This window comes from Eleutherodactylus coqui, chromosome 13 (assembly GCF_035609145.1).
Source record: "Eleutherodactylus coqui strain aEleCoq1 chromosome 13, aEleCoq1.hap1, whole genome shotgun sequence".
In the NCBI taxonomy this organism is placed as follows: Eukaryota; Metazoa; Chordata; class Amphibia; order Anura; family Eleutherodactylidae; genus Eleutherodactylus; species Eleutherodactylus coqui.
The window spans coordinates 56,016,984-56,029,685 of NC_089849.1; the positions used below are offsets into that span (position 1 = coordinate 56,016,984).

At 44.5% G+C, this 12,702-nt stretch overlaps 1 protein-coding gene across 2 annotated transcripts in view; it reads right to left on the bottom strand.

Annotated features, from left to right (window-relative positions):
* Positions 1-6,101: 6,101 nt before the first annotated feature.
* Positions 6,102-12,702, bottom strand: part of CBFA2T2 (CBFA2/RUNX1 partner transcriptional co-repressor 2) — a 48,871-nt gene continuing 42,270 nt past the window's right edge. Inside the window, exons 9-11 of one of the 2 annotated variants that reach the window (XM_066587756.1) lie at positions 11,697-11,765; positions 11,315-11,502; positions 6,102-10,659 (exon numbers count right to left, since the gene is read on the bottom strand). In XM_066587756.1, the coding sequence (XP_066443853.1) occupies positions 10,384-10,659; positions 11,315-11,502; positions 11,697-11,765 (533 nt within the window). In that variant the 3' untranslated portion in view covers positions 6,102-10,383. Of the gene's footprint in view, positions 10,660-11,314; positions 11,506-11,696; positions 11,766-12,702 lie in introns of both variants that reach the window. The other variant, XM_066587755.1, reaches the window with a different exon arrangement.

The window sequence follows — 12,702 nt, forward strand, 5'->3', positions numbered from 1 at the left end:
GACTCTTGCCTTTTTAGGCCACCAGCCTGCAGCACCTTCCTATGCTGCGCTGGACCTCTCTCTCTCCTCTTGTCTTTGGCAGGAACTGGCTTTTATCTGGTTCCTGCTCCACCCCTTGGTTAACCCTCGCACCAGAAGTCCTGTCTCTGGCCCTCTACAGGCCCTTCTGTGTACTGCACTACTACAATATATATATCCTGTATACCGTGATATTGGCTATGCTGGTATAAGGCCAGGTTCACATCTGCATCGAAACCTCTGGTCGGAGATTCTGTCAGAAAACACTGAAAAAGAAAAGCGTTCAAGGAGCAGGAAAGGGGAATTCCTGCGGCCGAACGGCTCCATCTCAGGATGTAACCAAACAGTGCTGGACGGACCCCATTGGTTTCTGCTCAGCTGTCCAGTTTTTAGATAGAAGAAAAAGCGTTGCATGCAGCACGTTTTTTTCTAGTATTTTGAGCTAGATTTGTGACACAGATGTAAAACTGGTCTTACAGGGAAACCTAGTGACAGATGTATGCAACAATGTAGCATGCCATTGTGACTGTCACATATTTCTATGAGCAGATATTAATATGTTGCCAATATGCCACTTCCACAGAAAACACGTATATCTTGTATATCCACATTAACAATCACAGTGATGCTTGCATCTTAATTGATGTTGTCAAAAGTAGCTACCTTTGTCACCCAAAAAATACTGGCCAAGGTAAAAGGGAGTGTGGTATAGGGTCATAGTTTGGGACATGGCTTATGACGACGTATGATGTTATTCCATGTGGCAATGCATGAATATACTGACAAATGGCTGATACCCTTCTTATATTGTAGCGCTATACTCTAAGGTCCCAAGCAAGAACTATAAATATATATATATTTTTCTGTAAGACAACATTAATAACATGAACGACTCAGATACAGCAGCTGAATTCTAAGATATCTTTAAATAATAGACCTGTTAGCTGTACACAGTGATAGTGATCACAGCTGGTGGCCCTGGGTGCAAAACTTCAGCTAGGATCCTCCACCCCCCCCCCCCCCCCCCCACAAAAAAAAGTAAAAATATACTATACATTGGAGACAACATAATATATCAGATAGGCATATCTATGAGACAACTATTATAAAACAGCAGTCTTAAACGCAGCAGTCGTCATTAGGGGCGTAAGTAAAGGCTCAGGGGCCCTAATGCAAAAGGTGAGCTGGGCCCCCCCCCCTCTATCTGTATCTGTACCCGTACCCATACCTAAACCATGCTGCACAGAAACATAACTTGAAGCTTCTGGGCCCCAATGCAAAACCTGTAACAGGGCCCCAACTATAATGCTTTATTCATAGTACTGGGCTCCCTATATGGAGATGAGAGGCCTTATGGGCCCCCTAAGGCTCTAGGGCCCGGGTGCAACCGCCTCCCCTGCACCCTTTATAAGTTACACCCCTGATCGTCATCATATAACTGTCAGATTGCATTGCTACTCCGTGATAGTGATTATAGTGCAGTTACCTACAGTGATCATAGGTGACCTTCCCCTGGACTTGAGACGTCCGCTTTAGTTTATTTGGCCCACCGCCATAAAGTCTTTTTACAGCCATGATTCGCAACTTCCCATCCTGCTGCTACCCCTATTAAATGTGTCAGTAATCGCCCCATAGAACTACTGCCCCCTCTATGATCCCAAGTAGTAAGTGTGGACCTCTCTTGTTTGGCCCAAATAGTAATGGTGACCCCCCTCTCTGTGATGCCGACAGTAATAGCAGACCCATCTCTGTGGCCCCAACAAGTAACCTGGCAATGCTTTCACTTAATCTCTGTTCCAGCTGTACTCCGAGAAGACCCAAACTCCCCCCACCCCCCAGCATCTACGATGTGCAGGAGCGTGCAGATGCCGGGGGAAGAGGTGCTCAAAGGAAGCAATAATTTTTTTACCGGCTATTAACATGGCCGGGAAACAATAACTACCAGCAATGGTGTCCTGGATAAATTACCAGCCAGGCCGGTGGTTTACCGGCTGGGGGACAACCTTATATACTTCCGTCATTGGAAACCCTTGCAAAGTCTATAAAGAATAAAAAAGTAAATGCAAAACGTATTAAACATTATGTAAAAGTATTGAGGGACAGATATACAATATTTCTAAGCCTTTTAGGCATTAGTGAAAGTAAAGCTCAGAGGGACATCTAGTGGCAGGCAAGGTTACAAGTGCATAAAGACGGTCAACAATGTGCTGCAGAGAAAGTTTTTAGACTTTTTTCATTTTTCAGGCCGCACTTTAGAAATCCTGATATTGATATATGAATTAACAATCAGTGGCGTACACAGAAGAAATGGGACCCCATAGCAAAAATCTAAACGAGCCCCCAATTATGGTGTCCGATTTTGCAACACAGGACAGGAGGGCCTGTTTTTTGTTTCCCATTCTATGCCCTTTAAATGACCATTGGGCCAGTTCTGTACCTAATTGGTTGCTAACAGTGCACTTCCTCTTTGTACAGGAGTTCTACATGTGTTCTATATGCTTATTAGCAAAAGGGATGGTGCAGTCAGAGATAGGGCCGCCTTTCCCCATAAGAGTCGCACGATCTGCCTTTATGGCATGTATGCTCTTGATTAACATCCATAATTCTATAAAGTCCCAGATAGATAATAGAGCACGCGTTGCTCTTAGAGTGTCATGCAGTTTCCAGACTGTGCCATACAGCACTCATTTACGGTATACTATCACAGACAGTACAGAGTGCCCAAATACACTCATTGTCAAAAATGCAGGATTGAGGCGCTCACCCCATGGTATTCAGACAGGAACACGGCCGACATCAGTGCCCAAACTAAACCTGGGTTTATCACTGAAGCCACCCCAGTTGCACTCTGTAGCATCCAGTTTAGTCATTCACTACACCACTGCAAATAGAGGCGATGGTGGGTGGGTGTCAAAGGCAGTACCTGCAATTGGCTCTGTGAGATCAAATGTCCTTCAAACAAGCACCTGGAAATGGTTCCGACAAACATGGAGGCCTGTAACGATGGGGCCACCTGTCTTTGGATGGCGGACAACGAAACAGTTGGCACTACTCGTGCTTGTCGGACGATCCTCTCTACTTATGGGCTGATGAGGGCATCCTGAGCCCGGTCGCCTTGTTTGCCCTCACACATTCAATGGCCCCAACACCTCCTAACAGTCTGGTAAGAACGGCCCAGGCGGCGGGCAATTCGTCAATATGACCATCCAGCTTCGTACTTTCCAATAATGCGCCCCTCTCAAACTCTGTTAACTGGGCGAAATCTCTTTGATTGCATCATGGAGACGTCTAGTGGTCAACAAGCTCCACACGAGCAAAAAAAAACGTCACTGCACACAGGGAGCCTCTGAGAGCCTTTTATAGGCTAAGCGTGGAACCACTTTTAGGGCCTCCAGTGGCAAGCCCATTCATCTAATCACGCCACAACTCTAATCATTTGCATATCTGCCTGAGATGTAACTGCATGCCGAGTTTTGCATGAAAATGACATTACAGTTAGCAATGTCCCATAGACATCACTAACTAGAGCTTCCTACAAGCTTCCAAATTCTAAAGCATCTCCTAGCTTCCGGACTGGACAGAACAGAGAAAAGGACAGTTCATGGTCCACAGTATCCACTTATACTAAGCTTAACCCCTTAATGACGCGTCCCTTTTTTTCCCCCCATTTTTGTTTTTTCCTCAGCCCTTTTAAAAAAAATTGCAACTCCTTTATTTATCCATCGACATTGCATGATGGCTTGCTTTTTGCGGGACGATTTGCATTTTGAATTGGTACCATTTAATGTACCATATGCTGTACTGAAAAACGTAAAAAAGTGGAGTAAAATAAAAAAACAACAACATTCTGCCATCTTTCAACGTGTCTTGTTTCTACAAACTGCAACAAAAAGGACATGAAAACTTTATTCTATGGATCAGTACAATTGCTACGATACCAAACATATAAAGGTTTTTTTGCTGTACTACTTTTATTTATTTTTTCAAAAGCATATAATTTTTAAAAATTATTTTCTGCCGCCATTTTCTGCACGCAAGGCCTCATTTTTTGCAAGATGTCCTGTAGTTTACGATGGTACCATTTAGGAATACATACGACTTTTTGATCCTCCGCAGGGGGAGATCACAGGGATCGTAACCGGGCGTTATCTTAAAGGGGTTGTCCCGCGCCGAAACGGGTTTTTTTTTTTTCTACAGCCCCCCCGTTCGGCGCGAGACAAACCCGATGCAGGGGTTAAACAAGAACACCGGACAGCGCTTACCTGAATTCCCGCGCTCCGGTGACTTCTTACTTACCGGCTGAAGATGGCCGCCGGGATCTTCTCCCTCGGTGGACCGCAGGGCTTCTGTGCGGTCCATTGCCGATTCCAGCCTCCTGATTGGCTGGAATCGGCACGTGATGGGGCAGAGCTACACGGAGCTACACGGAGCCCCATTGAGAAAAGAAGAAGACCCGGACTGCGCAAGCGCGTCTAATTTGGCGATTAGACGCTGAAAATTAGACGGCTCCATGGAAACGAGGACGCTAGCAACGGAACAGGTAAGTGAAAAATTTCTGATAACTTCTGTATGGCTCATAATTAATGCACAATGTACATTACAAAGTGCATTAATATGGCCATACAGAAGTGTATAGACCCACTTGCTTTCGCGGGACAACCCCTTTAAGTCCAATTGTCACTCGTGACGCCACCGTTCCTTCTTCTGGAGTGGATCTTGTAGAAGAATAAAATAGTCCAACACCAGAAGGATATATTTTGGCACAAAACCAGGAACGGTCGATCTTGTCCATTTGCCTAAATTCTCATTAATGTTGATAACAATAGCAGTAATTACAGAATACAAGACTTTCTATCTCGGTGGGACTCACAGGGTATTGGATCAATCTACAGTCCAAGTTATCTGCAGGTCCTTACACTCCTGGCAATCACTTCTTCCACCGGCAAAAACACTCACACTTGTTCTGTTCTCTTCTCGCTGATAGTACTGAGAGAAAGAAATCGCCTAAGCAGTAGTACAGAGGATTCCTGGGTTGGTTAGGCCCAGGCTGAGCATCAGGCAATCGATCAGCCTCTTCCATGCTCCACTCACTTGCCTCTCTGTAGTGTCTGTGTAACTGACTGACTTACTGACTGACCTGCATTGCATCCTTTGAAAACACATAAATGTAACACCATCACGTGACCACAAACAATACATTTTCCAAAAATGACAGAACATACCAGACATCAACTCTTACAGTTCTGCAAACATCCAATACACATACTTCAGATGCATTCTACAAACAAGACATTGACACGAAACAAACATAAAAGATTATGGAGGGTCCCCACTAACTCTGGGCCATTACACTACCCCACATAGTAAGCACCAGCCCCATGTAAGCAGCAGCCGCACAGAATTTCTGTGATTATTTGCATTTTGGGAAATTTGCTGACACATTCTTCCTCCAACACAGCCATACCAAGTCTTGTTTTTTGTGCGACAAGTTGTATTTTTTAAAGGCATCATTTGTGGGTACATCTAATATAATTCCACCATTTTTTTAAAATTTCATTTCTATGGTGTTGAGTGTGCAGAATAAATAAATGATGTGGTAACGTTATTCCCTGGGTCAGCGAGATTCCAGCTATACCAATTTTATATAGTTTTGTTTAGGTTTTGCTATGTCTGTACAGTAAAAACACGTTTTTTTGCATTTGTGTTGCCGCATGCAAGAGCCATAAAATTTGTATTTTTCTATTAACGGAGCTCTAGGAGACCTTGTTTTTTGCGGGACGAACTGTAGGCCACTGTAGCTTGCAGGGCCAAAGGCCATGTTCAACCATCCAGGTGCCTTAGAAACCCATCGGACTCCCGAGATCACATCACGGTGGTCCGATGGGTGCCAAGTTGTAACCCTACAGCTCGCACCAGCTCCCCCGGCACTGGAAACCCATGCCAGGCTTTTGATAAAGTACCGTAAAAAGGTGCATGCATCCAAATAAGGCCCCTTAATGACTGCCTTCAAAAGGCACGTGTTCACATACGGACGTGCCTTTTTATTAAAAGCCGCAATGAGTATAAACAGCGATCTTTCCGTAGACATTGATAAAACAGAATTTATTGAATAAACTTGGTAATAAACGCCCAGCTTCTCCAACCAGAATACACATTTACATAGCTTATTTATGAAATATCTGATAATATAGAAAATTCGGGCTTCTTTAAGGGATGCAGCTGTGAAGCAAACCAAAAACTCATTTAAATAAGACAGACATTTGTGTAGAAAAAATAGACAACTCCAAGACAGACACAGCGAGGTTTGCATTTGGTGGTGCATTGTCTTTGGGTGTAGAGGGTATTCTCCATTACTACTGACAGAGTAGGAGTGATGCAGGATATAGGGGATGGTCAAGGGCTGCGGAATACACACATCATGATGTAACCGGACCGGAAAGGCTGCAAGCCCAACTGCTGATTGTAGATCTTGTACAGATGGAGCAGAGAGTTTATCATGTGCCTCAGCTTCTGTAAACCAACTCAATGCATTAACAATGAGACCAGAGAGCATGAAATAACAAATCCGGCTCTGCTACATTAAAATGTTACGACAGAACAGTTGATGGTCATTCTGAGCAATGGGCAGAGTTTAAGCTAGGCTCAACGGGAAAAAAAACATTTGCTGCCCTGTCCTGGAAAGGGGCTTGTTGGCCCTACCTGGCAAACAGAACCCAGGGAATGTGCCCTGTCTGGCATAAACTGAGCCCAAAAAAGTCCGACTTGTGCAAAGAGTTGCACAAAGTGCCAAAATTGCTTAAAAATGGAAATTTTTGTGCTTGGCTCGCCAAAATTTGAAAAGTGGATGTGGTTTACTGGAGGGGGCATGGACAACGCCTTTTAGACAGATTTATTAAGCCCACAGCCAGAAAATGCCGCAAATCTACGACTGCTCATAATAGGCATGGATTTAATTTTCTGACGTTAGGACAGTCCAAAATGCGCCAAATTTATTAAGAGGAGAACACCTTTTAATACATTTGGCACAATTGATTTTAATGTTTTTTTTTTCCTTTACTGTAATAAATATTAAACCTGCCCCAATTTTTGCCACTTTGGACATTTTGTTTCTTTCTTCAGCATCTAAAAATATTTTAAGAACACATGCAAAAAGTCCTTAAGATAAAATCTCCTGTTTTGCGTATACAGCTTGTCTCCATAGCTATTTATCTCAGGAGGTAATTTCCTGGTCACCACTTCCATTTTAGGGGTTGTAGACAGCTAATGTGAGGGGCTCATACAAAGGGGCGGGGCTTAGACATAATAAGTTACCATGGAAGAGCTGTGAGGGGAGGCTCCTTCTGTAGTCACGCACAGGATTGTGGGTATTACAGTGAGATAATATGGCTGATCTCTTGGAAAACATAAGTTTTTTTTAAAATATATTTTTCTTTTTTAATTGCCCGAGATGCTCAGGCACGACTCGCATCGCATAGAACATGGACACCATGCCCGTGTTCTGTGCGGTGTGAAGGAGATCAAATATCCACATGTTTTACTCTCGTGTGAGACTCGTATGCAAATAGGACATGAGCGATTTTTCAAAAAATTTGCAGCGTGTAAATAGACCCATTGCAATTAATGGGATCTGTTTGAGCCCGAGTTTTCTGCATCTCACAATGCACAAAACTCATGTTAGAATATCGGCTGTGTAAATACAGTCTAAAAGGGGAGGAGGAAAAGCTAAAAAATACTTTTATGTATTCCTTTGAAGGTGGTTGGTAAAAGAGCAAAATAGGGGCCTTTTAGGGAGCTTTTCACTCGCACCAGAATATTCCACAATCTGCCGCCGAATATTCCGCCGTGCTGAAGAATATGTATCGGGATCTAACATGTAGATTCGAAAATGGCTTTATTTTGCCGGCAATTACGTAGCAAAATCTGAATTTAGACATGGAAATTTTGGTATAGATTTTGACAGCAGAATATTCTGGCTGTGGGATTTAAGCCTTGTATTTCAAGATTTGAATTCCACAGCATAAATAGACCTGCTACAAACTTAGAATCTGCAGAGTTTTTCAAAAACAGAGATATCTGAAATGGCTTGTACTGTAAATACTGCAGAGCATCTGCAGCAGAATTCACTGTGGAAATTCCATAGCATTTACAGCCTGTGTGCCCTAACTGTGGAGACACATAGGCCTGTGTGCCCTAACTGTGGAGACACATAGGCCTGTGTGCCCTAACTGTGGAGACACATAGGCCTGTGTGCCCTAACTGTGGAGACACATAGGCCTGTGTGCCCTAACTGTGGAGACACATAGGCCTGTGTGCCCTAACTGTGGAGACACATAGGCCTGTGCGCCCTAACTGTGGAGACACATAGGCCTGTGCGCCCTAACTGTGGAGACACATAGGCCTGTGCGCCCTAACTGTGGAGACACATAGGCCTGTGCGCCCTAACTGTGGAGACACATAGGCCTGTGCGCCCTAACTGTGGAGACACATAGGCCTGTGCGCCCTAACTGTGGAGACACATAGGCCTGTGCGCCCTAACTGTGGAGACACATAGCTCTGTGCGCCCTAACTGTGGAGACACATAGCTCTGTGCGCCCTAACTGTGGAGACACATAGCTCTGTGCGCCCTAACTGTGGAGACACATAGCTCTGTGTGCCCTAACTGTGGAGACACATAGCCCTGTGTGCCCTAACTGTGGAGACACATAGCCCTGTGTGCCCTAACTGTGGAGACACATAGCCCTGTGTGCCCTAACTGTGGAGGCACATAGCTCTGTGTGCCCTAACTGTGGAGGCACATAGCTCTGTGTGCCCTAACTGTGGAGGCACATAGCTCTGTGTGCCCTAACTGTGGAGGCACATAGCTCTGTGTGCCCTAACTGTGGAGGCACATAGCTCTGTGTGCCCTAACTGTGGAGGCACATAGCTCTGTGTGCCCTAACTGTGGAGGCACATAGCTCTGTGTGCCCTAACTGTGGAGGCACATAGCTCTGTGTGCCCTAACTGTGGAGGCACATAGCTCTGTGTGCCCTAACTGTGGAGGCACATAGCTCTGTGTGCCCTAACTGTGGAGGCACATAGGTCTGTGTGCCCTAACTGTGGAGGCACATAGCTCTGTGTGCCCTAACTGTGGAGGCACATAGCTCTGTGTGCCCTAACTGTGGAGGCACATAGCTCTGTGTGCCCTAACTGTGGAGGCACATAGCTCTGTGTGCCCTAACTGTGGAGACACATAGGTCTGTGTGCCCTAACTGTGGAGACACATAGGTCTGTGTGCCCTAACTGTGGAGACACATAGGTCTGTGTGCCCTAACTGTGGAGACACATAGGTCTGTGTGCCCTAACTGTGGAGACACATAGGTCTGTGTGCCCTAACTGTGGAGACACATAGGTCTGTGTGCCCTAACTGTGGAGACACATAGGTCTGTGTGCCCTAACTGTGGAGACACATCGGTCTGCACAAGAGCTGTATACATGAAATGGGAAAAGGTAATCAAGACTATTTACAGATTTTTTGATGCACTGGAGCAGTGAAAAGGAAAAGCCCCATTACTACAGCGTGTATTTACAAATGATGACTAGTTACACAATGAGAAACGTGCTTGCCAAATCTGGACGTATTTAGAGGATCGGTAAAGCTAAAGTCTGTCAAATCCCAGTTTGAAACATGTATACGAGCTATTTTGCATAGTAACCGTGCAGCACATTTAATTTTCCTGTTACATCCCTATTTCTAGGACTGGGCTGGTTCTTTAGGACAACCTCTGTCTCACGAGGCCAATGTCCCTTATTAGCGTCACCTTTTACCTATTAGAAGGATCACTTTCTACCTGAGCCGGCCCTTTTTCCATTACTTCCGATCTACTCTTCTCAGTTATATTCCTAAGTGAAGGGGCTTAGCAGCCATTTTCCATAGATACACATTTAAAGTCAATTATAAAAATGAAGACCTATGTACAAGAAGGGGACATAAAAAAGAACATGCACAGTAACAATGTGATTTCTTGTGCTGCCATTTTGGTGTAGCTCAGTTTATAAGTCTTTGAGTCTCAGCCAGGCCAAGAAGTTCTTAGCTTATAAATCATGGATTTCTATCTTCAGAACCAAAATTGGAGGCAGTACATGCCGGCTGAAGTGGTATCAATGGCAGAGAACTATGTGAGTGATATTTGGTTGTGACAGCAGTTCTTCCATGTTGCAACTCTTTGAATGGTTTGGTCCACCATGTACACGAAACTAAAGAATATATCAAATTCGGCAGGGCTTCAGAGGAACGTTTTTATATATATTCTTATAGTATAATCCAAAGTCCTTGTAGGTGGAAGTCGTAACAGATGACACAGGACATTGTAGACCATGTTTCCCCATTCACAAGCTTTCGACAGCGGTGACAGATGCAGGAGTGGAGGAACGTGAAGTGGCACTGGATGACCTTTCAACACCAGGACTAAGCAAAATGGGGTCTGAGGGTTTGGGTACTAAGGAGCGGACAGGAGTTAGTGCCTTGGTAGGGCCATGTAGGGTTTGTCCGCAGATGCGATGGTGCTTTTCCCAGTCTTTGTGCTGGCAGAATGAACCGCAGTATCGAGCAATGTTACACCCGCTGCAGGTCTCACTGGCTTTACGACCGCAGTTCCAGCAGCTCTGCAAAAAAGTATTGTAAGATTATAAACATACAAGGATTAGGTACAATACAAGAGAGCTGAACTTGGCTATTAAACCATCCCCACCGTATTTAGTTGTGCCATAAAACAAGTGAAAATGACCAATCAGATCATTTTGTCTAGAAGAAAGGGGTGGGGGAATCCCTGTTCTTACATGTGCAATTTTAGAAGTCAGACCCTTAACTATCAGAGAAATAGCTTATGGATAATCCATAAATGTGCAAGAATGGAAAGCTCTATAAGAGGACTGGCTGGTCAATCAGAGTGTACAGGTAGTGGAGACCCCCACAGATCTCTTCAGTTAAAGGGTTGTACCAGGCTCACAATTTATCCTCTATTCTGTGGATAGGGAATAACTCACCGAGAACCTCACCGATCTTGAGAAAGTGAATGAAGCATCCATGCACTTATGCGACTGTTGCTCCATTCAGGCTCCTCCTCTCTGCAGAGCATACAGTAAACCCGCAGTGAGGAGGATGGGGCAAAGTAGACCCACGTTCTTGGGATTGGTAGAAGTCTCAGAAGTGAGACCCCCACCAATCAGTAAGTCATCCCCTAGCCTATGGATAGGGCATAACTTGTGATCTTGGTATAACTCCTTTAATGGATCAGGATCTATATTGTCCATTCCATACCTCGGTTGACTCTTCCTGCTCATTCACTACAAGGAACGCGTCTTCAGTCGCCCTTCTTTTAGCGTCAGCAATAGTTTGTTCCATTCTGGCCCTCTCCGATGCAATCATCTCAAACGCTTTCTGTTCAGCCTCGGAGACAGCCTTTTGTACCTCAGACATGGCCTGTCGCTTCACTTCATTAACCGCTTCTTCTGTGCAAGTAAGAGGAGAATTAAAGGCAACAGTTCCATTTACTGTATTAATATCTTAAATGGTAAAATTAACATATATGTATATATATATATATATATATATATATATATATATAATTAAAAATATTTCACTCAAAAATACCATTTCTACTGAAAACACAAATGGCAGTACAGTAGATGATGCGTAATACCTGCTTTCCTCCAGATTTCATCAGTAACATAGTTTCCTCCAGTTCGGTTTCCAAAGTCCCTCTGAGATTCTGCAAGGAGAAAAGTATAGGAAGTCATTCCATGACCCTTTACAATTGTCGTGTTCATTGCAATCCACATACTTTGTAATTTATTGGCCTCAATAGGGGTTGGGGGTGGAATATGATCTTCATGCTCCTCTCATATATTTAATGGCTAGCTGTGGGAAAGGGAAAGTATCACATCTGCGATGGAACCTCTTGTTGGTGGTTTCTTCGCAGGTCCAGCTCAAACACTGCAAGAAAAAGTGCCGCATGCAGCGCCTTTTCTACAGTCCAAAAGCTGGGCGGAAACCGAATGGACACCGCTATAGTTATACTCGGCACTGGTCGGAGATGGAGCCATTTGGCTTCGGGGATTCCCCTTTCCAGCTCCCCGAATGGAGCGGGAAAGCAGAACCCAGAGCGCAGATGTGAAGCCACCTTGAGCTTTGCATTTATTTGATATGAAGAGATATCCTTGTTCTTGTGTTGTTGCCTATTAAATGTGCTCCTGTTTTTTTTCTTAAAGGGCACATAAGGAGTCGAGGTGTCCCTCATAGGACTGATGTACTTATTCCATACTATGTTTTTCTATACCGATAAGGTTTCAGAAAAACATCCTTATGATTTTTAACTGTGTATTTGGGTCTTCTATCGTCACCATCTACAATTCCCTGAGTGCTTCTATCAACGCTACCATGGTCCCATTCTTAGCATTTATTAGTAGAACTTCATTATTAGAGATGAGCGAGCATGCTCGGATAAGTCAGTTACTCGAGCGAGCCTCGCTCTTCCTGAGTAACTTAATTCTTGTCCGAGTGTGCTCGGGGGGTGGCGGGGGGTAGAGAGAGAGATCTCTCTTACTCTCTCCCCTGCTATCCCCCGTCGCCCCCCGAGCACGCTCGGACAAGAATGCAGTTACTCAAGAAGAGCGAGGCTCGCTCGAGTAACTGACTTATCCGAGCAT